General features: G+C 36.8%; 1 protein-coding gene across 18 annotated transcripts in view; it reads right to left on the bottom strand.

The window, feature by feature from the left end:
• Positions 1–25,359, bottom strand: part of LOC120634462 (twitchin) — a 160,556-nt gene that overhangs the window by 110,794 nt on the left and 24,403 nt on the right. For 16 of the 18 annotated variants that reach the window (XM_039905049.1, XM_039905045.1, XM_039905048.1 and 13 more), the window contains exons 1-6: positions 16,078–16,270; positions 9,927–10,170; positions 8,012–8,151; positions 6,183–6,204; positions 5,222–5,384; positions 1,458–1,599 (exon numbers count right to left, since the gene is read on the bottom strand). In XM_039905049.1, the coding sequence (XP_039760983.1) occupies positions 1,458–1,599; positions 5,222–5,384; positions 6,183–6,204; positions 8,012–8,151; positions 9,927–10,099 (640 nt within the window). In that variant the 5' untranslated portion in view covers positions 10,100–10,170; positions 16,078–16,270. Of the gene's footprint in view, positions 1–1,457; positions 1,600–5,221; positions 5,385–6,182; positions 6,205–8,011; positions 8,152–9,926; positions 10,171–16,077; positions 16,272–25,359 lie in introns of those variants that run through there. The other 2 variants (XM_039905066.1, XM_039905046.1) reach the window with 2 other exon arrangements.

Here is a 25,359-nt window from a genome sequence, read left to right as displayed (position 1 = left end):
AAAATCAATTACATACAGTGTTTTAAAAAATACGTAAATTTTTTTGGGACGTTAAATAATATGAAAGAATATATCGCGAGTATTCTTTTTGCGCTTTCTTCATAGGATCATGCAATTTATAATTGTTGCGAAACGTTCCAAAAACAGTTACGTTCTCAGTCTTTTTTTTTTTTATAATAGAGCTGTAACCATTTTTTTACTGAATATCGAAATTAAATATTGTGTAGTTATCTTTACTGCAAAGAATGAGCTTGGTTCTCAAAATGGGTTCTAAATAATGAGTCTGAGATGATGTATCTGACCAAGCGGCACATGACTGAAGCGTCCCCGCGCGCACTGCGCAGTTTTTCGTTCCTCATCTTGTAAAGTTGACTGTGCGCTCGTTTAAGTTTGATATATATTGTTTACTATTACGTTAACTATGGCTCTTCTATTTTGGACATTAATTTAAACATAGTGATTTGACTCGATTTTTGTGTTTGTTGTTATATAGTACTAACTCTGTTTCAACATGTTGAAAAGTGGACGTATAATCAACAGCCAGTCACGCGTATTGGTTGTGAAGTTAAAGGAATACTTTGAACGAACGAACACTTTACAATACATAATAATATCAATCAAGTACTGATACAAACTTGAATTGATTTATCGTGAGTATCGAGTACAGAGTCTTATGGTTCCATAACTAGTTACGTCGCGATGACAAGTGTCAAAACGGGCCTATTACATTTTTACGACTATAGTAAGGTATGTGTAAGAGTATTTAATAAAAATTGATTTGAGTGAAAACTTGTATAAATGTGTGATGTCGTGTATATGGAGAGTAGAAAGATATTTTAGTTAGAGAAAGTTTTAGTGACACGGGCCCAGTACAACGGACCTTTGCAGAAAACATCTTAAAAATGTGTGCAAACAAATTACACACACAACGAATATTTTTAAATCTATTCATGTGTAATGTTGTGTAACTATTAATTCTTAAAAAAATTAGTTTATGAACACAATAAGCTATGCTGCAAATTCTACGTTCACATGATGGAGTCTATTACTTTTGCTGGATTAGGAACACACAAATACATAAATAAGCATTAACAATACTTTGAAGCATTTTGTTTAATTAATTCAAGAAAAATATAATAAAAAGAGATGTTAATTTCTGAAATTAAATATTTTTGTTGAATGTGTGTGTACTTTTTTTTTATGAATTAATGAATGTTTATTAAAATACATTGTATGCTCATTCAATGACATACTAAATTAATAATTTGATTTTATTTAAACATATTGTTGAACATATAGTATGTCTTATTAGATATTTTTTTTTTGTTCTTTTTTTTTCAATTATTTAAAATTGTTGGTTACTCTCATCAATAAATCAGTTTCCTTAATTTATATCATGTCATTTATTATATAATTATTTAATTATTTTAACGAGCCAATACATCAATAATACTTACTATCGAAGTTCAAGCTGATGGTAGCGTTACTTTCACCGAGTTCATTTTTAGCCGTCACTCGGTACTTTCCGGCGTCTTCCACAGTAACATTGTTTATTTCTAATGAGGCGTAGTATGATTTGCCATCCTTGCTCACTGTTAACTGTAGAAAAAGAGCAATTAAAAAAAACACAGACTGGTAATATATATATATATATATATAGTAGATGTGTTTGTAAATGGAATGTCAAAATTCTCCTTGGTTAAAGAATGGCAGTAGCCGATAGAACAGTTTTAAGAATACCTATATTCGTTCCAATATAATAAATGCTGTAAAAGTGTGTCTGTTTTTATATTGCTATGTTTGTCAGCTGTCTAGCTGAAAGTGCTCAAACACAGTACCGTTGATGTAATTTTGTATAACTAGACCTTGCATCCTAGAAATGGATATCAAATACGCTTTTTCCCAGATAAATTATAATAACGCAAACGGAGACGTGGGAAACAGCTAGTCATCATCATTAGTACTTTGCTGAGGTGAGCGCTGTGAATTTATTATGAAAATTAAGCTTAATTTGCTTTACTCCGCAAAAAGCAGGAGAATCTTATAATTTCTTCAATCCTTATACTCTACACCAAACCGATCTTCGGCAATGTGCCCTCGACGCACGTTTCTGGCGTGAATTTAAGTAGGAGGTAATGGGTTCGATTCCTGGCAGGGGAATAATTTTGGAATTTTATAATTTATGAATTTTCTTTGGTCTGGTCCTGTGGGGGGCTTTGGCCGTGGCTAGTTCCCACCCTACCGGCAAAGACGTGCCGCTAAGCGATTTAGTGTCCCGCTGCGATGTCGCGTGGAAACCGATTAGGGTTGTGACTACCATACTCCCTAACAGGTTAGCCCGCTATCATCTTACTGTACCATCACTGATCACCAGGTGAGATTGCAGTCAACGGCTAACTTGTGGAATTAAGAAAAAAAAGTCTACTACAGTGCACAGCTGGCCTGAAGATCTTCCGTCACCATTCTGCATACTACAGCTAATATAACATATAACGTCCCTATCCCTATCCCTACTAATATTATAAATGTCAATGTAAGTTTGTTTGTTCCGCTTTCACGCAAAACTACTTAACCGATCCTCATGAAACTTTGTACACATATTCTTGGAAGTATTAGAAGTAACATAGGACACTTTTAAACCCGATATTAAGCTCAGTTCCTTTGGGAGAGGGGATGAAAGTGTTTGACGAATATACACCATAACTCCCTCAAAACAAACGCAGACAAAGTCGCGGGTAACAGCTAGTCTATATATATAAAAGATAAAGTGTGTGGGTATGTTGCGTATAGGCTCAGAAACGGCTGGACCGATTTCAATGAAACTTTCAGGAAATCTCCGGATTGACCTGGCGAGTAATCCTGTAAAGTTTGGTGACGATCGGAGCACTCCTATTTTTGAACTGTCAAATAAAGCTTTTATTTACTATGATGAGATTCTATTGTTGGGTGTACATGGGTGTAGATAATGATCTTCACCCGCTCGAGAAGAGAATAGAAGAGAATGAATACGGAGAGAATTAAATGATTTAATATACTTATAATGAGACTTAAATATAAAAAGTTAAAGTTAAAGTTTATTGATTAAATAAAATAAAGCAAAATCTAGCCGCTAGACGAAGTCGCTATTATGAACTAATATAATATATTCTATCCAAACACTTGTTAATAATTGTCAGTTTAACATTAGTTAATGTCTAGGGCGGTGTACTACATTTTGAAACATTTATATTATGCGTAGGTATATCTTAAATGAGGCCATTGGGTGAATACATGTCTGAGTTATACGCCAATGAAATTGAGGTCAAGGCCATGCCATATTAATAAGAATAATGTCACTTTGTAACCAGCTTCAGAATTATTTCCCTGGAATGAAATTAAACAGCACGACCAAAAGTAAAGTGAAGTAGTTATTCACGACCAATGATTGTCGAAGGGGGTGTAACGGTGAAACTCTTAAGAGTTTATTTTTTACACCTTTTTAATGTAAAACTTTTATGTTGTGTTTTTCGATTTAATAAATTTATAAAAATAAAATAGCAATATCGAAGAATCTTACAAATAGAAGCGAATTTGCAATTTAATTGGGAAACAACATTGTGATACCTACATGACTTTTTCGAAACTTTAACCGTTTACGCAGCGCATCAACGGAATCTCTAAAAAGGGGGAAAAATGCCCTGGTTTTGAAACTTTCTTCATCGGTGCTATGCTCCTATTGGACATAGCGTGATGAACTTCCGCGGGTGTAAAGTAAGACTTGCTCAGGAAGATTTCACTGTTTTTGAACACAATTCACTACATGTCATAATGGCTGACTGATAGTTCTATATGTTCTAATTTCCGAAGTGCTATTTCATTACCGACCCACAAAAGAACTCGGGTCTTCTTACAGAATGAGAAGAGTTTAGGCCGTAGTCCATCACGCTGACCAAGAGCCTTGGACGCCTTGGAGAGTATGCCATTATAGAGAACTCTCAGGCACGCAGGTGTCCTCACAATTTTTCCTTACTTTAACGGTAATCAAGTGATATTTATTTGCTACAGTTAAAAACGCATATTACTCCGAAAACAAGACAGGGTTTTTTTTTATATTAATAATTGAAAGACCAAGCACATGGTCCACTTGATGGTAAGTAAAAAAAAAATATCTTTATCCCTATCCCTACTAATATTATAAATGTCAATGTAAGTTTGTTTGTTACGCATTCACGCAAAAACTACTTTGTCGATCCTCATGAATCTTTGTACACATATTCTTGGAAGTGTTAGAAGTAATATAGGATACGTTTTGTCCCGACATTAACTTGGGTTCCTTAGGGAGAGGGGATGAGTGTTTGACGATTTCACTCCATAACTCCGACAAATTATAACCGATTTAAATAATTATTTTTGTACTATAGAGGTTATAATATGTGTTTAATTTTGCATAAACTTTGAGATAGAGGACAGAACTCCTCGGCGGACAGCAGTAAACCCCTCATCGGACGGCTTAGCGAACTAAATTTAATGCCACATCAAAAAACAAAATCAAACGCAAACGAAGTCGCGGGCAACAGCTAGTTGCAGTATAAAGCACAGGACATGCAAGTAGCACGTCCCACAACATGCCGTTTTGTACCGGCAACCACGCCCTTCAGACCGGAATTCAGTTCTGCTTCTAAGCAGCATTGCAACAATGCTGCTTAGTAAGCCGGTAATATGTTGATAATTTATAATATTAGAATGAATATGTGTCAAAGCAAAACCCCTTATCGATGGCTACGCGACATGCTAAATCGCTTGGCTAGGTAAAACAATATCTAAACAATAAATAGGAGACAGACAATTGTCAGACAGACATTTTAGGAGATATTTTGGCATTTCTAAAATGTCATGTCTATATCTTAATACTCGGAAGTGCGCAATGTTGTAATTAAAAAATACGCAGTGGCAACCACTATCCAGTTGTTTGTATACTCATTGAAAGATCCGGCACGCAAGCAAGTGCAGGCGCCTGGGGCAGAGGGGCGACTCCGTGCTTCATAAGTTGGCCTTCTTCAGCCGAGTAGCTGACAGATATTGTACCTTGGCAGACATTTTAGGAGTTACTCATAGCATGCTAAAATAGCCTTTTCTTTGTGGGTAGTGTGGTAACTAGCCTAGCCTGACATCAGACACCAAAATCTCTCCGTCTAATAGTGACCATTGGTGTTGTCGTCTTCTTGCCTTAAGACTAGCTTACCTTATGTCTTGAGCTCGGTTTGACCTCCTCTGTGTTGTGGAACCACGTGACGCCGGGTACTGGCTCGGCCTCGATCCTGCACTCGAATATTAACCGCTTGCCATCATCCTCCTGTCGAATGGCCGGCTTGCGCGCGAACGTTGGTGCTTTACCGTCTACTTGCCTGGAAAGTTAAAATAACTTATATTAGCTTGTGTCTAAATGACTCGCCATTGGGTCTCGATCTACCATTTCTCTCTTGGGAACAAAGTGCAGTGGTTTTCCCACAGAAATAGGAAAAGTGCCTTCTTCACCGAAAGGATTTCGGTGTCTTCTTGCCTTCTACACCAGACATTTTAGAAGTTACTCATAGCCCCACGGCCACTGCAACCCCCAGTTTCCCGGACAGGGGTATGGATATTTCGCCATTGATCTCGCTAGAGCACCGTCTGTTGTTCCGCAGAGAGCACGAAGAGTTGTTGGTAGTTGGGATTGACTAAGTTTTATCGCCAATCTTAACAATAACTGGCAACACCGAAGGCAATAGACCTAGAGCAGTTGAGGGTAGATTGCCGCAGATCTGTTTGGTGTGGAGTATAAGGATTGAAGAAATTATAAATTACACCATACAGATTCTCCTGCTTTACGCGGAGTATAGCAAATTAAGCTTAATTTTCATAATACCTAGAACAGCCTCTAGGTCTTTTGCCTACGGTGTGTCCTCAATGAGATGGTTGAAGTTATGTAGCAGATTTATCTTTATGTGTAGGAAATCAAGGTGTTTTCCTACAAATCATATTTACTGTCCTTTTCAATCAATACTGCTTCAAAAGATGGTAGTAAGCACCTAGATGTCAATTAATACTCTTGCATTTGTAAGTTTTCTCTTAGTTTCTTTCATTCATTTCGTCGGGTTCCGTTCTTAAACTCGTTATTATAATTTAAAACTAGTATGATAAAATTATGAAACAGAAAGACTTACTTCTGTTTTTCTTCATCAGCGGCTGTAACAATAATAAAAAATACTTAGAAATCAGAAAAAGTTCAGTTAAAAACAATTATTAGCAAAAATTCACAATCACGCTGGCTGTATACAGCGTGATTGCAAGTTTCTTAATAAACAATATGTCGAACTTCCTGGCACAGTTGTGGTTGTGATCTTTTAAGTAGGAATTGCAAGGTTCGATTCCTTTATAGATTCCAAGTCTTTTCTGAATTTTCTCTGGTCTAGTCTAGAGGATTGCACCCTATTAGCACCCTAACGAGAAAGCGATTATACGTTCCAACACGATGCTGCATAGAAACCGATTAGGGATATAATGGGTTTAATATAATGACCATACCTATAAGAGACCCACTAAAATCTTAGACTGCATCATTACGTAGGTACCACTAATTGAGATTGCAGGCGAGGTCTAACTTTTATTGGACCTTTTGGAAATTAACTTTTATTTGCCGAGGTCTTTAACTATCTATTCTTCTTCATTCAACCTAGAGAATATAATAGTTTGGAATTCATAATGACATATATTTTACCTCTTACAGCAACAGCAGGTAAAAGCACCAAAAAATAATGTTTTTTTTGTTAGGTACTTTGAGATATTACTTCGCATGCTAATTGCATTAGCGAACCCGTTTTTATTTATTATCATATGTAACTTATTACTTGGATCACATGGAAGTACTTCGTATACTGATATTTACTCCAGTGGATCAAAATCTTTTAGAGTCAAAATCCCAAAATTTAAATTAATTGCGTTATAAAATATTTCGCTCAAGATGTTACGTAGCAGTGGCTAATTTCTGTAGTTGAATGTTTACATTGAATAACATCATCCAGACGTAAATATTTAGAATCGCAACATTCACGCTCTCAGAATAAATCCAGGTGTTCTATATATCTAGTTTCTGCAATGAAATTGTGTTCGAATTGATTTAGAATTTTAAAAGATTTAATATCTGTTATAAGTAGCTCGAATCACGTGTCTACAAAAGAAGTATCTCCTATAAGATGCTCCTAATATATAACTACGTCCGTAGACTTTAAACTAAACCTATAGCTGCTAGAAGGGTTCCAGACACACTTTGGTTTAAGGAAATGTTCACAAACTAAGCCTTTTGCAATCAAATTGTCACTTTAAAGCTTCAAGCAGCTCCAACTAAAATTCATATCCAATGACATTCAGTGTTTGATTTGTTATAAGTAGATCTACTTATAAGAAATATATTTAAGTAGACTGACTAGTTTAGTAACAAATTCATAAATGTAAATTGGTACGTGTTTCATTTCAGATTTTCGTTTCTGGGAACTGGATCTGCTATAAGGGTTCCAGACACGTTTTGTTATAAGAAAAAGCCCACAAAGTTTTGTTTTTTTGTTATTTTGCCTGCCTTTTGCTATCAAATCGATACTTAAAAAACTTGTTAGAGCAATAATTCATACCCAACCTTACATACTATCAACAGTGATAAACGGGAATATGTGTTTCAAAACAGACTTTAGTTTGATACAAAAGCTTCATATATGGAAATAGGTACGTGTTTTATTTCAGACTTTCATTCCTCAGCTAAAGGTACCTAAATGACCAAGCTTTGCTTAGTAGTACCCAAAAAAAATACCAAGCAAAAAAAGGGGAAATAATAAACTAATTTTTAAGTATGTATGTATATTGTTCATTAAAATATCTCATTTCTAATTTTTTGGCCCATAACACAAGCTAAGCTTACTTTGGGACTAGATGGCGATTAGCGATGTGTGTATTGTCGTAGTTTATTTTTTGTTTATTTATATGTATATAGATATATACTCACGGCTAAAGTTAAGGTTAATGGAGGCGGCCACCTCGCCCATCTTGTTCTTAGCCTTAACTTTGTAGAGCCCCGCGTCGGTCTCGATTACGTCATCCAGCACCAAAACCACCAGGAACTTGTTGTTGGCTATGCTCTGGATCCTGCGGAGTGCAAACACAACAATAGCTTAATACAAAAAATGATCGTTAATAACAATAACCTATAAAACATGTAAATGAAAAGCGAAATAATACTTCACAGGCTTTCAGGTACATCAGGTATTGTCTGTAAAACTAATCTGCGAAATCTAAACGCTAATAGTTTTTGAGTAAACCACTGCCATAGTGTTTACTGAAAGAAATAAGATACAGCCCTAACATCACATGCAAAATTTAAATCAAGTGACGCCTGGCCCTTATTATGTACGCGTCGCGTAGCGTATTATGCGCGTGTCTTTCTTTTTTCTTCAATAGGGTTGTCAAAAGTAAATACTGAGAATGTTTTGCATTAGTTTGTATGGGTAAATAAATATGCTTCTTTTGATTTAATATTTTAACAGGGTGATCCCTTATGAAATATGCTTACGCACCCTTCAACAGTATTTCGTAATTCGGTTACACGTTGTATAGGTGAAAGCCTAAGGGCTACAATTTCGAGGGAAGCTGAGTTCGCACCTCAACTTTTTGCAACCACGTCGCCGAAATATAAATATATACATGCCAGTAACTTCATTGTTATTTTCTAAATTATACTGGGGGTGGGGCGTATAAAAACAAAACAAATTAATCCTTTTTTATTTAAACTCGAGACGGCGCGGTGAGCGGTGCCAAATGTGTCAACTTTCGATTGTCTTGGCTCCCATTAGTGAAAAAAGGAGCATTTCGACAAACATAGTGTTAATGTCGCCTGTCGCGTCTGTGTCGATGACCTTATCTTTGTCACCGCTAATTGCGAATGCATTCACAAATTATCAGTCGTAAAAGATTTGCACGCTCGCAATCGAGGAGCCGTTTTTGAGTGTTGAAGTCTGTATCGTCAAATTGAAATGGACCTAATGCCACTCGTTTTAGATTTGCAAGTCATGTACTTCTGATTTGTGTTTTGCAAACATTCTATCAAAAGTCGAGCTAATGATTTGTATTTAAATTTAAATTTTAACACGATGCAAATAAGATCCTTTTTTACTCTGTTGTTCACTGCAATTCTACCTAGTGGTATCCTGGTGGTAGTCAAGGGCTAAATTGTAGTGGAATAAAAAAAACCTCATTTAACAGCACTCTGAACTTTAACACAAGATTTGCTCGTTCGCCATAGAGGAGTCGTTTACGAGTACGGAACGCTTGAACAACAGAGTAAAATAGATCTTATTTGCATCATGTTATAGTTAAATTTGCCTACGATTCTTTAGCCCGAGCTTTTGAAAGAATTTTTGTAAATGAACATGCAGTCTAACATGGTAGGGGGCGGTAAGGTAGTATGGCAGTTATTAATGTAACTCATTCCCCTAATCAGTTTTACGCACTTCAACATTTTTTTTCAAATACAATTACTTTTATAAATCAATGACGAAAAACGTACCACAATATTTTTTAACGCGCTAATGTTTTCATTTGTTATTTTTTAATAAACAGCTTTATATTTGCAAGCCACTTCGAAATGAAATAAAACCTTTGAAATGTTACCTCTTTGGTTACCATGTTACGGAGTAAAAGATCGTTCCATTTTCAAATTACAGGTATAAGTTTACTATGTAATTTATTTGCCCGCTAAACCATGTCAGCTATGAATTTCCAAACAACTTTTGCCGGCCGCTGCTCGCATGTATTTGGCCAGTGCAATTGCTTCGATTTACCTCCAAGAAGGTTGTCAAAATAATGCTCAAATTAAATAAGAAAAACATAATATTGCTAAACGCAATACAAATCACTGCACTTACTTAAATTGTGTCCTGTTATCCTCCTTAAGGAGTTCATCGCTGCGATACCAGCTGATCTCCGGCTTCGGCGAGGCCAAGAGCTGGCACTCAAACACCAGCTTGTTGCCATCATCCTCTTGGCGAAGCTGGGGCTTCTGCGTGAAGCTCGGGGCAAAGTCGTCGGTCACCCCCATGGCGCTATCTGGATAACATCACTGGGTGAGAGGGGTGGCTGGTCGCTTCTTGAAAAGGACGAGCTATGATCCTGTGGGAGAAGAATTTTTTTTATAAATACACAAATATGACATTCAAATTCATAAATTATTAACATCTATCACAGGCACTAATGAAGTTTTCATGCATATGTGTTACCATTTTATAGACAATATTTATCAATGTGTTTTTCAAGTTCCGTAACCAACGGGACCTCATTACTAAGACTCCGCTGTCCGTCCGTCTGTCTGTCTGTCCGTCTGTCACCAAGCTGTAAGTCTCATAAACCGTGATAGTTAGACAGCTGGTCTATTTCTGTTGCCGCTATAAAAACAAATACGATATTTAATAGGGCTCCCATGCAACAGACTACTATTAACTATTACAGATAACTATTTTGGCGTTTTTTATAGATAATGGTACCCATTCTGCGCTTTACCTTTATGTTTAGAATATGTTTTTTTGTCATGCATTAAAAACATGTTTACATTATTGTAAGGTGAGAGAATTAATCTATCGATAAAAGAACAAATCTATCGATCCTGGAGCAGCTACATAACCACACCAGCATCTCCACATTGTTTTACAAGAATATTCTTAGTTACTGTTTCTGTTTCTTAGGACTCTTTAGTCCTGCCCAGAAGAAAGTAACATGGATAAATCTAATATTGATTGGTTTAAGACCTCGCGGAAGATCACCTCATCGCAGGTCTGACCAGGTAAAGTATTTTACAGATCTCACTATTACGGCTATAAGAATTCACCTGAAGTAATGGTATTTTAGAAACTATTTGTAAATAAGAGATCATGTAAAATTAACATAACGAGAGACCGTCGCGTCGGCAGGAGAGTTTACGCCTATGAATTAAGGTAGGCACCCGAGTGGCTTATGTTTTGGCATATCGTTACATAGTGAACGCGGGTGAAACCGCGGGGAATAGCGAATCTTCCTTTGAAATGTGGTGTTGGAGAAGGATGCTACGTATACCATGGAACGCAAAGAGAACTAATATATCCTTGAGCAGCTACGTATTAACAGGCTGTCCACATTGTGCTACAAGAATATTCTTAGCTACTTTGGTCACATTGCTCGACGCCGGCCCAGTAATATGGATAAGTTAATACTTGTAGGTAAGGTGGAGGGAAAAGACGGCGTGGCCGATCACCACCGCGTCGCTGGTTGACCAGGTAAAGTCGCTCACAGGCCTCGCTATCACAGAAGCTATAAAAAAGGCCAAGGATAGTACAGGATGGAAGGCTGTAGTAAAAATCGCTACGAAGGAACTTGAATCCGGACACGACATTCAGTAATGAAGTAAACGACGAAGAAGAAGAAAGCTGATAAGTCAAAGATTGTATATTTTTTAATTCATAAGATTTTATGATGGCAAACGTTCTTTATTTCATCCAATAACCCAAGTACCCAATCATGAGAGACCCACCCAAAAGACTAATTAAAAATGTTTTTGTCCTTGTTCCTACAAGGAATTGTCATTCAGTGCAACGTATATGATGTCCTGAAGGATATCCGATTGTAGCATAAATTACGAAGATAAGATTACTCCTCTTACAAACGGCTTTAAGTTATGGGCTCATGTCAAACTTTATCAGGCGTAACGCTAGACAGTACAAAAAAGTTGATGTTATGAACTCATTTTCTCACTTTGTTACAAAATACAGATTCAAATGCTGTGTTATTGTATCTTGTGTAGAGATTGCTTTTGCAATTATACAGCTTTTTGCCTTGCATTTTCACTTGGGGAAAGGTTCCGATCTTGAACTAGGTTCACGCAAAAATATCGAGCCTTGACTGCCTAAATAGCGTAGCCACCCGATCGAAAATTTTACTGAAGTTTTAATTAAATATTTTTTAAACCTTCTTTTAGAAAAATTATTGATTGTTCGGCTACCCTAATTCGGCGGCCTTCGCAATAAACAAACAATAAACATATCGACTAATGCCGTCGAAGGTATAGTATTGGAATGCGAGCTTTGTGTTTTGTGCCATGAAACAAATTTTTCAATTTGGTGCGATTAGTACACGTCTAGTGGACGATGAGTTGACCACCACCTACCTACCTGCCTACGTCATACACTGCAAACAACAGTTCTTGTCACATAATATAAAACTCATAAATCAATGCTTTAATTTGAGTCAAGTTAATTTTTTTTTGTATTAACAATTGATTTACCAAGCATATGTCCTATCTATCTATTGGTAAAAAACAATGGTTATAATAACAGCGACACTTCGCAGGGCATGCAAACACGTCCTATAAAATACCGCCCTGTGCCCATCAAACTTAAGCGTAGGCGGTAGTACTTTCCAGGCAAGCTCTGTCACTAAACGACTAGCACCAAGATCTTATATGCGAAAGCCGTTATTAACCGGCATACCATACTTTTAAAATCTTAGAGATCTTACGGGTTAAAAAAAGGTTGCACATAGGTTAACACATTCTTTTTTATTTTCATAGACAACATGGATACCTAAAGCGCATAAGCGAGGATCAATCAACGTCTCCAGAGGATGCTTTGGTATCAGAATGTAACATGCAACGTGAAATAGAAGAGCATGTTTTGGAAGATCTGTGTGGGGTCTGGTGTAGGGTGAGCTCTGTCACAAAAACTTTACTACTACAATCGAATTATTCTACGCAACATTATATTAATAAACTACAGGTTTAACTACAGAAAATCCTACTTATTTTGACAATAACTTGTTTTTTTTTGAAGTTCCACCCCCCGAGCGCTAAACCAGTAAATGGTAAGGAAGTAAATCCATAAAAAAGCACTCGTAAGCAAGTTGTGAATAGGTAAAAAGACAATCTAAATTATTGTTAAATTATGAACGGAAAGTATTTATATTATTCCCAACCTTTTTTTTTATTTTTTTTTTCACACTGATGAACCAGGGACATCAATCATTACCATCATTATCGACCCATTACAGGGCCACTGCAGGGCACGGGTTTCCACACAGAATTAGAAGTCAAAGTCAAATATTTTTTCTATTCATATAGGCACATAGATTAATAAATAAATATACTACGACAATACACACATCGCCACCTAGCCCCAAAGTAAGCGTAGCTTGTGTTGTAGGTACTAAGATGACTAATGAATATTTTTATGAATTATATATACATAAATACTTAGAAAATACATATAAACACCCAGACACTGAAAAACACTTATGCTCATCACACAAACATTTTCCAGTTGTGGGAATCGAACCCACGGCCTTGGCCTCAGAAAGCAGGGTCGCTGCCCACTGCGCCAGTCGGCCGTCATCGGATAGTTTTGATGCTTTGATTACATAAAAAATGTGTAGTGATGGCGATAACTACAGTCGTAAACTAAAAACTAAAGCTACGAGGGTTCCAAGCACGCCCTGGTCTAAGAAGAAGCCCACTAACAAACTTAGCCGGGTGAAGGTCTTAGGCCGTGATCGACCACGGCGTGTGAAGTCCACCAATCCAAATCAATCGGATTGGTAGATTTAAGACGCCTTTGAGAACATTATGGAGAGCTTTCAGGCATGCAGGTTTCCACAAAATGTTTTCCTTCCCCGTTAAAAGCAGCAATATTTTTATTTTACTGGCTAAATTACGAAACTACTTAAAATATTTGCCGGGATTCGAAGACTGTCCCTCCGAAAGTGAAGCCGAAATCTAACCACTAGGCTGTCACAATCTATCTATATATATAAAAGAGAAAGTGGGTGGATATCTTCCGTATAGGCTCCGAAACGGCTGGACCGATTTCAATGAAACTTTCAGGGAATCTCCGGATTGACCTGGCGAGTAATCCTGTAAGGTTTGGTGACGCTCGGAGCACTCCTATTTTTGAACTATCAAACTTTCAAATACAGCTTTTATTTACTATGATGATATTCTTTTATTGGGTGTACATGGGTGTAGATAATGATTTTCACCCGCTCGAGAAGAGAAAAGAAGAGAATGAATACGGAGAGAAATAAAGGATTTAATATAGTATGAGACTTAAATTAAAAATTTAATGATGTAAGTTTATTGTTTAAATAAAATAAAGCAAAATCTAGCCCGGCGAAGCGGGCTGGGTACGCTAGTTTCATATAAAAATGATTAAACTACGAGTTTTTTTTTACCTAATAGGTACAGCCGTCAGTGTTAGAAATAGCGAATAAGAAACCCGACCTGAGTTGAGCAGGAGCAATTATTGATGCCGGTGATGATGCTACTTAGTTGATTTTATAGTAGGTTATATAAGTTAAGTTTTACAAAATGAAAACGTGTAAATAATATATTTCTTACTTTGTTCAATCTGAACAAAGTAAGAACTACCGATATGTTTCATCATCATTTCAATCCATTACCAGCCCAGGCAGAACACGGGTTTCTTACACATGAGAAGGGTATACCACCACGCTAGTCCGGATTGTTGGACTCCACACGATTTTGAGAACTTTATAGAGAACTCTCAGGCATGCAGGTTTCCTCACGATGTTTTTCTTCACCGTTGAAGCAAGTTTTATTTGCATAAAACACAAACGCAAGTGGTACGTGCTAGGATTCAAAGTCGGCCCCGCAAAATGAGGCCGAAGTCCTAGCCACTAGTCTATCACCGATATGTTTAAGTAAATTAAAGTATCACTGCTCATAGTCCGAGATCTAGACATATTTCTTTGAATAACATCTAATGACATTAAATAGTTCAATTAATTGAGATTGGTGTGGAATATAAGATGGTTTGTAGCACCTTTTAACTCGTGTTTGATTCCATTGTGATAAAGGCAAGATAGTACGAATTTCAATAAGCTTAACATGTGTATGTTTTGAGATATTCTTACCCGTCCATAACTCTTTTAGAATCCCTAATTTTGCTTTAATTGTAAGTAAATTGTTATAATGTTTTTATTTCTATAATTGTCAATGTTTTCATCATTTACAATTCTAATGTTTTGTAATACTGCAATTTCATAAGATTATATTAGGGCATTCCATAAATTCAGAATTAAGAGTGTAGAATAAGGAATGTAAGTTTCTGTTGTAAAATATAATTAATCAGTAAACGTGGACGGTGGGACTTTTTAAAAATGTAGAGCTTGGCATACTTGATTTTTTAAATGACAGTGTGTGACTTCACTAACACTTATAGTTTTGATACTGGAAAGGTTGTTTTAACCGAGTTTGGATAGAAAGTTATAACAAACTCAAAGTTAGCCGTGTATTCTTTATTTGAATGAAATAGTAATCGATCTCGTAACAAATCATCATTAGTGGCATCTAGCCGTAGATTTGGCTCGGTAAAGCTCTCAAATGAGTCATTTTACTAGCGGTCAGCGCCATCTAGTTGCAAGGTGAAGTGTGAGTGTGTAGGTGTCTATCGTTAGAATTTTCCCAAGTATATGAAACGTCGCAATCTATTTCTGTAAAACTCTGAAGGCCTCGGAGTCTTTTCGTTTTCTTATAACTTCCGATGATTACCTAACGTTGATCCGATTTATGAGTTCTCCTTTTAATCCAATATTCTATAAATCTTACTTTAGTTTAAACAATTTTGTATTAATCATGACGATTTTATATTTTGAATTTATCAAAATTAACGTCCTTTAATTTATAATCATGTACCAATTCTGTTTTGTCAAACTCTGTATCTTTTACAGTATCATCACCACTATCCATCCACATTACTGTCGCATGGTTGGGCATAGGCATCTTTTCTCAAAGAAGAGAAGGATTTAGAATTTATGTCCACCAAGCTGGGCTTTGGCTAGGCTAATTGGTGGGCTTAGAAAAAATATTTTAAAAAGTATTTGACAACTAACGTATTAATATATACACAGTGTTAAAAAAATAAAAACTAGATTTTTCCGAAAAAATTAAAATCCCTGTATAATTAATATTTCCATTTGTTGCACAATATAAAATAAAAAGTGTCCGGTGAAAGATTAAAGCGATTAGATATCGGTACATACCTATAGCCAAGTGATAAAACAAATCCAATTCACAAACTGTCCATACACAATCAAAACACAATCACACAATTAGTCAAAGTGACGAATGTCGAGAACTTGATGAAGGTAAAGATAAAATGGATTCGAGAGAAAATGGGATATCGCCGGCGGCGGGACGCGTCGGGTCGTTTTCGAAATCGTAACTAAACTATGAAAAGTTGGCGTCCGGCCCAGGCGGTGTGGGAATTCGCGTGGGCTGATGCAGCCAGTTGGATAACCAATCATGACGTAGCTAATGCAGAGGTGTTTTCCGTCGAAGATAGAAAATGATCTAATAGGCCTGGGTCTCCAGGGATGTGGTTGGCATTAAAACTTAAAACTTTCTCTTCTCAAACACGTAGATCTATAAACAAAGGAGAAGCGGCCATAGACTAGTGGTTAGAACTATTATTTAAATATTCGTTCGGAATTGGAAATTTTTTAGCCGGGAAACTAAAGGTTGCTGCGGTTTAAACTATGAAAAAGAAGGGCCGCGTCCGAGGCATTAGCACTCAACAGAAAAAACCTATGCATCCTAGTGCGAGCGCCTACGGGGCACTGTGGGCTTAACAGACACATGTTCAATCTAAAGCTGCAGGACACAGATCTACGCAGACTCTGCAAAGAGTTTGCGGAGAAGCCGCTGCACTTAATCTGTTCCTGCCCCCGTTGATGCATAAACGCAGCATTCTTTTGGGGAAGTCATATAATACAACCAGAAGATGCTAAGTTTCTTCCAGCAAGGAAAGCGCTGCTGTTCTTGGCGGCGGCCAATGCTTTCTGGGAGATCTAGACAGCGGCGTCACAATTGATCGTAACCGGTCGCATGACACCAGGGACCAGGCGAACCTGAGCCGCAAGCAGAAGAAGAAGAAGAAAGGTTGCTGCAATTTAAAACTGAGGTTCTTCTGACTTTATGATATATTTAAATGTTGTGAAGTTGTATTCCTTGAACCAAAATAAAATATTTATATAATGATCCCACTATTATTAAATTACCTATGTAGAATCCAAGATAGATTCTGGTAAATGAACTGAACACTACCAAAAATTATAAGCCTAATTACCTAATGCATCAGCGGAAATGGTGCTCTTTTATCCGTTACGACCACATATTCGGGAAATTAGACGTTAAGCTGTCTCAAAAGTAAAATTGGGAATCTCAATAGCAGTTTTGTGCGTAATCACAATACTATTTGATAATTAATAACTTAATACTGCTCCACTACAGCACAGATCTCCTTGAGTGCGGTGAATACGCAAGTGAATCCCGTGCTCTCACTTATAGGTCTATCGAGGGACACACAGAGTTTTTAGTGGGTGCAAGTCCCACATAACTACTCCGTTTCCCCCAACGGAGTGGTATGCGTCAGGCATTATCTCTGTATAGGCAGAAGGCAAAAGGCAGAAGACAGAAGGCAGATCAGAAGGCACAGATCTCCTTTCAGAATTAGAAAGGTTTTGGCCATAGTCTACCACCTGGCCTAGAGCGGAATAGTCGATTTAGCACACCTTTGAGAACACAATACTAAAGTTAAATGTAAGTATTAAATTCATGATTAAATTTGAATTATCGTTTTCTTAATGCAGCAGACAGCGTTGTAAAGATATTGACAAAATTGTGGTTTCATATTTATTGATGTATTTCTAGTTTGTAAAAAACCCAGTTTTGAAGTAAAAATACAGTTGAAGCTTAAACGTTTTATTATTTTCATGCCATTTATCATAACAGTTTTCATTTCAACGAAGTAGTTTTATCAAACACTTTAATATATAAAATCAGCTTAAATAATCGACGATATAATCATAAATTTACTTTAACAGCATACATTGCGAGAACAAAATTGATTCATCCCTGAATTCCTGCTATAAATTTTGTTTCTTCGTCACTGTGGAAAACAAGTCCACTCCAGTTATTAGCTGCCGTTTTTAGGGTTCCGTACCCAAAGGTTAAAACGGGACTCTATTACTAAAACTCCGCTGGCCGTCCGTTTGTGTGTCTGTCACCAGGATGTATCTCATTAACTGTGATAGTTAGACAGTTGAAACTTTTTGATGATGTATTTCTATTGTCACCATGATACTATAAGTTATATACTTAAGGGGGCTCGTATACAACATACATGATGTTTTTGCCATTTTTATAGAGAATGTTACGGAACCCTACGTGCGCGAGTCTGACTCGCACTTGGCCGGTTTTTCTTACTCATATTTCTTGTTAAATTGCCTCTTGGCAACTGTAACGTAGGTGACTAATAAATTCACAGGTAAGTCAGTACTCTACTCATCATTGTTGAGTCGAAATGTATTTGGGAACTAGATTTGGATGCTTGCTTATATGCAACTCAAAGTAATGTTAACAGAAGAAACTGGGTATTAACAGAAGTCCCTGGCGCATCGGTGAGCGCGGTGAGCATCGATTCTCGCCACTGGCAATTTGGGAATTTATAATTCCTGAATTTTCTATTGTCTGGTCCGGTGGGACGCTTTGGCCGTGGCTAGTTACCCTCTTACCGACAAAGACGTGCCGCTTAGTGATTTAGTGTTCTAGTGCTATGTCGCGTAGAAACCTATTAGGGTATGACTACCATACTCCCTAACAGGCTAGCCCGCTACCATTTAGACTGCATCATCACTTCTATCAGGTGAGATTGCAGTCAAGGGCTAACTTGTAGTGGAAAAATAATGTAGATCATAACGATATCTTCCGTCATTACTAAAGTGTTCTTATGTAGTTTTTTTAGGAATAGAGGTACGTACACATTTGCTTTTATATGGTTTTACTTACAATCTACTTACTGATCTCGGAGGGTCGAACAGAAATAATATATCAAGACATAGTCAAAATACCTCGGTTGTTTTACTTTCGGTCATATTAATAGAACTTAGCACATAAAATATTTTATGTAGTAAATAAGAAGTTAGTTACTCTTTCTAGTTTTGGCTTTTTGTGTCACAAAATGCCAAAAAACTAGAAAGGCCCGTCGGAGCTCGTCTGGGGAAGCACTACAGCCAATCAAATTTGCGACGCATATTGTTGTTGCATTCTGGTCCGAATCCGGGTTGCCGAATGCCGGAGATGTTACCCTTATATACGTGGGTACTAACTACACCGGCAACCACGCCCTTCAGATCGGAATACAGCAATTTCCCTCCACAAAAAGCTCTATAACAACTACATAGGTGCTCAGTTTGGTATCCGGTCACAGGATATCTAAGTTAAACAAGAGTAGACAGGAAAAATAAACCTGAGGCCCACGCTGTCGGTATTTTCGATGTGAGTAACGTCATACTTGTAATAAATTACTCTTATTCATGGCCTACGTGGCTAAGCTGTGTTGTGACGCAGATAAGAATACAAACACTGACCACCCCTCCTTTCCCCGAGGGTGAGGGGACTAAGGGAATATAACGGAGAGACGCCCGTATATTACTACCATCTACTGCGATCACCAATCCGTCTGCCCAGCGCGGTGATTATGGGCAAATCTTTTCGGACGGTAAGGCCTTTAGTCCAGTAGTCAGGTAACAAGCTTGAACTAAAGCAAAGTTCATCGTTTCTGTTAAATTTTACTTCACTGCGCATGGTATTTGTAGTTTCATTTGTACTTTATTACTCCTTTATCTTGAGAGTTGGTATGCGTATTCTAAATAGCAATGTAATGTATATAAAGATTGCTTATATTTAATAAACTTGTGGCAAACTCTTATTGATTAAGAAACAAAAAAGAAATCGTTTATTTTCGGATTTTATCTCCAAAAAATTGTCTTCTTTCCGTTCATGATTTAATGACAACAGAAAGTACCTTATTTTTATCTAGATAAAATCTATATTAAAATATGTGGACAGATAGACAGACGGACAATAAATATACTTTTTACTCTTTGAGCTACCGAAACCAAAAATAGGCTAATAAGAATTTTAGCTTAACGATTCGAATCAGGAAGGCACACCTGAAGTATTATATATAAAAAAAATTAGATGCCTTCACTTGCCATTGCGGTCAAATACTCCCAACGCATGTTTGGATAAAGAATTTAGGATTTCCAACGTTTAGAACAAACGCTTTATGGTCGCGAAAATTGTCCTGAATTATCTGCCAAAAAACGATTCGAAATTCACTTCACCACGTGGTCGATCAGTACAAATCGATGATCAATAGAATTTTTTGGCTACGTGATTCATTCTAATTATATTAAGTCACTGCGACTTAAATAGGACAGGTATTTGAACACCTACATGTGATGGCAACCAAAACCATATTCATTCATAGAAGATTCTCGCCAATCTAGAACTGTTTGCAATGACACACATTCCAAATAATCGACTACCTACCTCACTGATATTTCTACGATCTGCATCTAAAAGTTCAGCTTCTTAGAAGTACCTACGATATATGACAACCTCTCTGGCGCAGCGGTAAACCCTGTGGTATTATAAGTGGGAGGTCCCGGGTTCTATTCCCGGTAGGGCAATTCGAATATTTATTATCTCTGAATTTTCTCTAGCCTGGTCTGATGGACGGCTTTGGCCGCCAAGTTACCAGTAATTACACCGGCCTCTTCGCCTATCAGACGGGAACAAAGCAATGCTGCTTACCAGCAGAAATAAGCATGACTGTAGTAGTACTTCCCCGGACGGCTATGTCACAAAACTCTACTTCTACTTCAGACCATCATATCAACCGATATTTGCTATTGCTGGACATAGGTCATTTTTAGGGAGTTCCAAATTCAAGGTTTGGGTCCAGCGGCTACCTGAATCGCGCTTAATGTCGTCTGTCCACAGTGGCGTGCACAGAGGGTAAGCACAAGGTATGCAGATGATATAAAATGGAGGAAATCTTCAGTACAAGTTATCAAAAACTTAAGGATATGTATTGTGAGAGTTAAAAAAAGCCTACCCTTAATTATTTATAACTTGTACTGGAGATTTTCTTCATATTGTATCATCTGCATACCCTGTGCGTACCCGCTATGCACGCCACGGTCTGTCCACCTCGTTGGGGTCGACCAACGCTGCGCTCACCAGTACGGGGCTGCCATTCCAGCACCTTGGGTCCCTAACGTCCATCCTTTCTCCAAGCTATATGCCCCGCCCTTTGCCACTTCAGTTACGCGACTCGATGAGCTATGCCAGTAACTCTTTTATGCTCGGAGTATCTCTACGTGATCAAATAAAAAATGAGGAGATATTTAGAAGAACCAGAGTTACCGATACATACCATAACAAAAGATTTTTCAACATGGTGGTAATTTAATATGTTACGTTCCGAGTTCCGCAATAATTCGGAATCTTGAGTGTAGCGAATGCAAGGGTGCCCACAACAGAACACCCTGCATTTAAAAAAATTCTTTTCACATTTTGTGAGACTGTAAAATCATACTGTATGTTTTTTTTATTCCTCTACAAGTTAACCCTTGACTACAATCTCACCTGGTAGTGAGTAGCGATGATGCAGTCTAAGATGGTAGCGGGCTAACCTGTTAGGGAGTATGGTAGTCATACCCCTAATAGGTTTCTACGCGACATAGCACCGGAACACTAAATCGCTTAGCGGCACGTCTTTGTCGGTAGGGTAACTAGCCACGGTCAAAACCTCCCACCAGACAAAAACAATAAACTAATGTCTATATGTCAGGTACCTTAGTTACTGCTGCCATTGGCATCACACGAATAATAAAAATTCGAATGTGACTACTAAGAACCTCTTACTATTAATATGAACCCCTGGTTGGATACTAAGAAAGTAATAACCAGCTACAGAATAATTCAAATAAACTTTTACAGTTTCAAAGCAATTTAACGTAAAGTTAATTTGTTCTCTGCCATTGTTATAAAAGAATAAAGAAAATAAATAGCAAGCGATTTATTTTTCCGAGAAGTTGAATGGTTTACTAATGGTATCAGAGGCACGCCGTTTCGTAGACAAATGATCAATTATTCATGTCCCGTGATTTGGCTGCGGCGCGGCGTTGCGCACGCGCATCGTTAGATATTATAATAAAATGTTTTAGTAAGAGGTAAAGAATGAACGTTGCTGATTAGCAGCACGTACTCCAAATGTCAGTTAGGGGTGAGCTAAAAAGTCAGTTATTTTATATGAGTTAACTTTTATTCAGGACTCAAAGGTTGGCTTATAAAACAAGTTTCAAAAGTATCTTATTTGAAACTTCTAATACAAACTGAAGCCTGATAGCCTATTTATTGGTTAGGGCTTGGGCCTCCCGGCACTCACCCACTTTTTAAAGTTAAGAGCTTTTTAAATTAATGATTTAGATATCATTTGCTTTAACCATGACGGAAAACATTGTGGAAACCTGCACTGAGAGTTTTGCATAATGTTCTCAAAGGCGTGTGAAGTCCAGTCACATTTAGATACCGTGGTGAACTTGGGCCTAACAGTTCTCGTTCTGAGAGAAGACCCGTGCCCTGTAATAAGTTGATAGTGATGACGATAATGATGAATGAACCGTTGTTTTTCCTGGGATAAAAAGCCAGCATTACTATCCGTCCTTTCAACCAACTCTATGCCAAAAATCAAGTTGATTGGTTTCGTAGTTAGGGTGTAAAGAAAGGACAAACAAACAAACTGACTGTATTTGCGATAGCTGTTTCTCTTCTATTTATAAGATAATAATAATTTTAAATAGATTTCATTTTTATCAAAGTAGTACTTAGTTAATAGTATTATAGTAAATTTGTATAATTATTAGGTTTATATAGACTGTAAAGTAGTTAGGTCCGTCATCCGTGATTTCAACCAACATCAGGCGCTCACTGAAAACCAGCGCTGCAGCTTGTTGCAGCTGATGCTAAGTGGCTTTCGTTGCTGTAAAAGGTAATATAGACTAAAACTAAGTATCGCAGTACAACTTGAGGTTGAGGGATCACTATTTTTTTTTTTTTATCGCGCCACCTTTTATTTTATTTTACTAATAAAAGCTGTTATTAGTTTAACGCTCTGGCTTTTGTATCACACTAACAAGATAATATATTATCTGTCTTTATGTTAATTTTAATGTCTCAACATTGAGAATAAATGTAGTTAAATCTAATATGTAAAAATAGGTAGGTATATTGGCCAAATAAAAAAACTTTTTCGTTCTTTCTTTCAAATAAACACACTTTCACATTTATAATACTATTATGTATTATATATTACTATTATTAGTTATAAACAATCTCCACTTTGCTTTGTGGGTTACTTAAAAGGATCACCGTATCTGTAAATCGGTTTCTACGAAAATATATTAAATTAGTTGACCCCAGCGCCATCTGTCGGGCTGATTTGTGAATCTAATCCAGAGTGCCACACAAACGCATACCGAAAAATTCATTCAAATCGGTCCAGCCGTCTAGGAGGAGTTCAGTGACATACACACGCACACAAGAAATATATATATATAAAGATTACTACATCATACCTAAAGTCTTGTTGATACCTATTATACTTGTTTTTATGTCTTAGAGCGACATTATTATTAATTATTTTAAAATAAGCAAATGAAGTGGGTAATTGAATTGCTTTGCGTAGGTCGCGTTCACGTCGCGACGTTTCTTTAATTGTAACACGTACGTGTACGCTAAATATAAACTCGATGATTAATGTTCTTAAAGTTATTGGAGGCATTTTAATATCAATTGATTGATATTGAGATTTTTCCACTGGGAATATTCAAACCAGCTTTGAAGAAAGGGCTCTTACAAATTTAAGTCAAGGAATTTTTAGAGCACAAAAGTATTTATTTTGATGTATATACCTATACTGACATTACACTAAGTTTTATGCTTTTTAATTTAACTAAATAGTTGGATCAAATCATTACCCACATTATCCCCGAAAATTATAAGTTTATTATTTTGTTTTTAATTAAACTAGATAATAAGTTATAATAGAAATTTCATCGTATTAAAGTTATTAAGGTAACCTAAAATAAACTAAATAAAATATTAAACGTCATTGAAACCAATTAATTACATGTTTAATTTGTTTACTAACCACTTATGGAACTTTTAGTTTAGCTTAGCGGTTGCCTGGAAGAGATAATTCATATACTTGTTTGATTCTTTAGTAATAATAACTTTTTAATATTATTATTATTATGTATTAGATAGTCCTATTGCAACTTTAACTTTCCTTTAGAATAACTATTAACAAATTTCAAAAACTCCATAACTCGGCCGAAGCCTCCAATCAGACCAGACCAGAGAGAATTCAGAAATTATAATATCCCAAACTGCCACTGCCACAAATGAATAAAGATCCATTTAAATTGGATCACATAAGGTGGCGATATCCAGTGGGGTTCTCGTTTTTGGAAAGAACAACCTCCAATCAAAAATACCTGACGAGAAAAAGATAAGGTTCAAACCTGTATACCAAATATCTCTTTTATTGATTGTAAACTACAAAGTTTAGATGTGTATTTTGCCAGAATTGAAGAAGAACTCTCCCTCCCTCGCTCGATAAAAGTAAATAATAAATAATAATAATAAATAAATATACTACGACAATACACACATCGCCATCCAGCCCCAAATAAAGCGTTGCTTGTGTTTTGGGTACTAAGATGACTGATGAATATTTTTATGAATAATATACATAAATACTTATAATATACATATGAACACCCAGACACTGAAAAACATTCATATTCATCACACAAACATTTTCCAGTTGTGGGAATCGAACCCACGGCCTTGGACTCAGAAAGCCGAGTTGCTGCCCACTGCGCCAATCGGCCGTCAAAAATGATTAAATACACCACGTCTATTTGTCTGAGAGCCCACCAAACCGCATTGGAGCAGCTTGATGGGTATTATGCTCTAAAACCATATCTCCTATGCAAGAGGAGGCCAAAAGTCGTACGTTATTAGGCTGCAGATGATCATGATTTATCCGATTGAAGCAAATTAAGCTTAATGTTAATTCTACTTTGTCGTACTTTGTACAAGTTTGTAGTGGTTTAATTTTTAAAATACACCTATTTTTTGTCACACAGTTATTTTTGGCTATTTGCCGCATCGTCCGCGTCAGTTTGGTATGCGTAAAAATTCCGATACGATGAGAAAAGTATTGACGTCCATTATTGTTAGCTCTAGCCTTAGTACAAGATTTGCCCCGTCACAATCGACGCTTTGTTTTCGGATGTCCAACTTTATACCTTCAATCAAAATGGGCTTTATGCCACTCGTTTTACAGTCGTTGTAGCAACTCGCACATAGGGGCGTGTGCTACATTGATAATTCAGACTCAAAAT

Source organism: Pararge aegeria, chromosome 24, assembly GCF_905163445.1.
Source record: "Pararge aegeria chromosome 24, ilParAegt1.1, whole genome shotgun sequence".
NCBI classification, from domain to species: Eukaryota; Metazoa; Arthropoda; class Insecta; order Lepidoptera; family Nymphalidae; genus Pararge; species Pararge aegeria.
The sequence above is the reverse complement of the archived record's forward strand: the minus strand, read 5'-3'. Positions and strand labels throughout refer to the sequence as shown.